Source organism: Lampris incognitus, chromosome 6 (genome assembly GCF_029633865.1).
Source record: "Lampris incognitus isolate fLamInc1 chromosome 6, fLamInc1.hap2, whole genome shotgun sequence".
NCBI classification, from domain to species: Eukaryota; Metazoa; Chordata; class Actinopteri; order Lampriformes; family Lampridae; genus Lampris; species Lampris incognitus.
Window position 1 is genome coordinate 49218649 of NC_079216.1, and position 4881 is coordinate 49223529.

Genomic DNA, 4881 nt, shown 5'->3' on the forward strand with positions numbered 1-4881 from the left:
GGGGAGCGATGTGGGCGCTTCGCAAAGCCCCCTCCGTTTCCATAGAAGCATGCACCAGCAATCAAAAATGTGGCTCAGTCATAAAGGGGAATAGCCAAGCAACCAGACTGGGCTATGACAGGAAATAGATTGACATTTTTGGTCAAACACACATTATTACAGTTCTTTCATAAAACCCAGTCCAGGCTATGCTGTGCTGACAAGAGACACGTTTGTAAAACAAAATTACAAACAGACATTTCCTCACACTAAACAGACAGCACCCCATGTTGATTTGTCAGACTGTGATCCAGAAACACTGTGCCACCGTGTCACATCACATAGCCTGCGCCATGTCCCAATAATGTCTTCACTGACCCCAAGCTGCTGAATCTGTGGTTACTGTGGTGTGTACTACTAAGAGAACACATGAGCTATGAACACAGAAATGACAATGCTCGGGGGATGTCAACTAACATCATGTTGACATTAAAACAATTTTGGGGGGGCGGCATTTTAGTCGATTTATTAGACGGGACATTTGAGATACACAGAAAAGACTGAGGCAAGTGAGACGGAGAAGACGCGCAGCAAAGGCACTGAGACTGGATTCACATTGGTCGAGCTATTGCAACTAACTATTGCAACATTGAAAAGCACGAGCATTTTCTTAACGTTTCCCTTACTTCATTCGTACACCGAACTGCATAGGTTAGCCTACATTTTACACAATACCGCTTAACCTTCAATCAAATTCCACTGTCCATCTGTCTCCTGCCACAGAGCGCACCTGTTCTCACTTGACAAATGATAAAGACCTAATCTCTGCTTTATACATCCAAAATGAAGCTTCTGTTTACTGAGCCTGTAATCCGTGATTGTGCATGGTGCACGTTTTGAGACCATTTCTGTTAACCTCGGTGCAGTCTGTGTACTGACTGACATCTCTGCATCTCTATTTGTGATCATGCTAAAAGACCGCTGATAACTAGATCATTTGGCATTTCTATTTATTATTCACAGTGAAGTCTTCTAACCGCATTGCTTGGTAAATTGAGTCCCCTCCTTCCTTGCCTTTCTTCCTGTAACTTCCTAACAATGAAGATTTAGAAAATTCCTGGAATGATACTGTTAACCAGCCCTCTGTATTGCACCACTCCACCTTGGTCGTATCCAAGGTGACTAAAAAAAACTCATCCATCGGGTGGACCTTACATGTATGAATATCCATCAGAAGATGGATATTTGGCTTTTTCCATGTAGATTTGCTGCAGTGTATATCGATATCTCGCAAGATGATCTCAGCCGGAAATTTGGCAATGCCCCCAACGCAAGAAACACCACGGAAAATTCAAACATTTTCTACTATTGCAATCTCCAAACTTTCACATTTCTCTTCACCCTAGGTTTATAAAAAGTGATGAGGTGCTTGGGATAAAAATCTTTGATTGCACCGTTTCTACAACTCACCACGAAAAACGTCCCTCGCTCACACAATCTGGGGGTACTTAGTAGCTCTCGGTGTATGTCAGACAGAAACTATCTGGTTTAGTCAGTCGTGTTTGAACTTTACCTGTGAATGCTGGAAGATGGATAGGAACTAAATGAATCGAACTCTCACACAAACACACACAAACACACACACACACACACACACACACACACACACACACACACACACACACACACATACACACACACACACACACACACACACACACACACACACACACACACACACACACACACACAAGAATCACTGACAGTAAACCATCAGATGGCAGACTGAAAGATCCTCTGCACACCTAACACACCTTGAAAGGGAACTCAGTTAGCGAGGATATGCTGCCCTTATTCCACTTGGTGCGATCGAGATTCATGAGCTGAGGGCCATTTGGTCAAGTTGAACAGCACTGAGAAATCAATGCAGTCTTGCGGCGCAGTGCATCTCAGCGAAGAGTTAACAGATTCACTCTTGCAAGAGGACATTAAAGCCTGGTTCCCAGTGCAGCATCTCGGCTCTAAAAATAGAAACATGCAGCAAAATGGACTGGTGCCATTCACGGTACTGCACACCAAGGCTCTGACATCCAATTACATACATGTTACATTCAGCGGAAAGGTCTGGCTGGATGTAAGGACTCGTCTCACCCGATGGGAGTGTGATTTTTACCTGCCGGATAAATGAATTCCTCAGTCATATTGCACTCCCTGAACATTTGGGTGGGCTACCGAGCATGACAGGATGGCCTAGTGTGTTCTGGTGAATAGGAATACAGAATTTAAATTGCAGATTTTTCCGACCCCCCCCTCCCCCTTTTTTAGACTACTAATCGTTCCCTAGCCTTATGAACATAACTTGCCCTTGCTGAACAGCTCCACTCTTCAAAGGACATTTTAGGGACATAGGCCTCTGTGTAGTCGGTTCAAATCAAATACACCCATATTGGAGGCAACCGGCGACAACTGACTCTTAACGAGCGTCGGTGATAAATCTTAAAAGGTTTCAATCGCGTGTCTACCGCGAATCGACTACATACAACACAAATAGAGCTTTATCAAACGATGCTTGGCGCTGGAGAGATATTCGTGGTGGATGGTCGTCTCGACATAGAAACAGGGCAGATATTGACTAATTTGTTTAAAAAAAATTAGCACCATCATTCATGCCAAAGATTCAAGATTGGGGGGGTGGGGGGGACACCATTTAAAACGCCGTATTGTTATGCTGTGGCTTTGGCGTACACATCCTTACCGTTCTGTGAGGAAACAGAATGCAGCATCAGTGCTCCAAATATCGCAATCGGGAAGGACATCGCTGCGGTCCTTCGCTTGCCAGGTATCATCTTGGAGGATGAAGGATGGAAGATGGAAGATACGCCGGCGGGCCAAGTGCTATAGTGAACGGAACAGCCCCGGACGGGACAATGATGTGGGTCACAACACGAGCCGCCGAGCTAGCACCGCTCCGCTAGGGCAAAACCGGTCGCTGGGTAAACTGGTGGGGTTTAGCTACCTGGGCAGTCTTGCTGTCATGCCGGTGTCCTGACAAATAGAGTTGCCGTTCAGAACGACCTACAAACACGATGTGCGCATGTGTGCGCATGTGCGGTGCGTTTAAAAAACGGGGAGAAAACTATTCGAGGACACGGGCATAATTTTAAACTACCCGGGACTTTCAGTGGGGAGAGTGGTCTTCTGCAGGTAAATTAAATTAAATTAGTTCAGATACAGTTAATATGCTGGGCAAAGGCATTGCTTGAATAGCATTTCAGCCAAAATCGCTTGCTAATCTGTTAAATACAGTGACTGTTTCAGGGTGGAGAGAGCGATCTTCTGCGGGTAAATTAAATTAGATTAAGATATTATCCGAAAATTACATTTTCTGATGGGAAAGTGGCGCAGTTCAGACACAGTTAATATGCCCGGCAAAGACAACGCTGGAATAGCGTTTCAGTCAAAATCGCTTGCTAACCTGCAAAGTACAGAGACGGTAGAAAAACGTCGCAGAATTATGCGCGTCACTTTGTTTATGCAGCAGGTTTACAAGCATGGCAACGAAAAAGTCATATGATAGTGCGCTGTCTGTGGAGATAGAGGAGCTAATATTGAATTATAGATAATGGTTATAGTTGGCTCAAGTTCATGGAAGTTATGCCCCCCCACCCCAAAAAAGAAAAAAAGCCAAATACCTGTCTGCTTGATCTTTTCTGGCACTGACCCGATTCCATTCACCGAACGTGTGTGAGAGACAGAGAGAGAATGCATCTAAGATCTGAATCGTATCAATATTGACATATGAACCCTCAGTTAGAACTTGGTGTCATATAATATGGTGGCTAATTTTCGTGTGCCTATCCATCTGTGTGTATGTCCATACAATTTATCTGACATCACTACTCCATTGTTTTAATCATACTCATATTCCAGTACAGGTGAACATGAGGGAGAGGTATGACCAAGTAAGAAATGTTCTTTCTTTTGGTCAGTATCCAGGGGGATACACCAAAACAGATAGGCAGACATTATTGTAATATGTAGCCAAGTTCAGCGTTTCTGGTCAGTAATACAATTTTTAAAAGTGTTGGAAATTACTTTGAATACATAAAAACAAAACCTAACATAGCTTTTTTTTTCTTGATGCAGATGGGGAACTTTTTAATGGATGGAGGAAGGCTGTGAGGACAAAGGCAGAGTGCAAAACCCTGTTTTGCCAATTCCATAGCAGTCCTATTGGAGGCCATGGATGCTATGTCCTGTTGATTTTACTGGCCAGGAATTTACGGACATTGAGAAATTGGTCAGTAATCAATGTCCAGTTCTCCTGATTAGCTGTTCATCCATTAGTTTTAATAATCAAATGTAACTATTACTACCTCAGTTTTCTTACTCTCATTCCATATCCATTTAGTTTTTCCCTTTAAATTTGTTCACTCTTCTTGTTGGTTACCCTCAACAAACCCACTAATTTTTTTTCTTCATTTTTCTAGGTCAGTGGATGTGATCAGTACCAAAGGGTTGGAAAACTTGTGATTGACATTAAACTGGAAAGTATTAAGGTAAATGAGCAATTTCATTGATGTTACTGTAGAATTTTTAAAATCATAAATCAGGGTTTATAAACATTTTACCCACTGACAAATTGGGCTAACATATAAAATATCTTTCGTCCCCAAATCCTACCAAATCACCACAAACAGGAGTTTATACTGTACATCCAGTTCTGTTTTTGTTAGGTTTCATTGGTGCGGAAATTGCTCGGTATTGACCTGACAGGCCCACTTCCGAAGACATCTGTTAGCCATATTTACATTTTGACAGCCACAGATTATTTTTCCAAGTGGGTGGAAGCATTCCTATTAAAAACTAAAACTGCTAAGGTAGTAGCTAGAAACCTTGTTT

General features: G+C 42.8%; 1 protein-coding gene across 1 annotated transcript in view; it reads right to left on the reverse strand.

Annotated features, from left to right (window-relative positions):
* LOC130114375 (neuroplastin-like) overlaps positions 1–2825 on the reverse strand; it is a 13651-nt gene extending 10826 nt beyond the window's left edge. The window contains exon 1 of the mRNA XM_056282239.1: positions 2735–2825. Within this exon, the coding sequence (XP_056138214.1) occupies positions 2735–2825 (91 nt within the window). The remainder of the gene's footprint in view (positions 1–2734) is intronic.
* Between the last annotated feature and the right edge of the window lie 2056 nt (positions 2826–4881).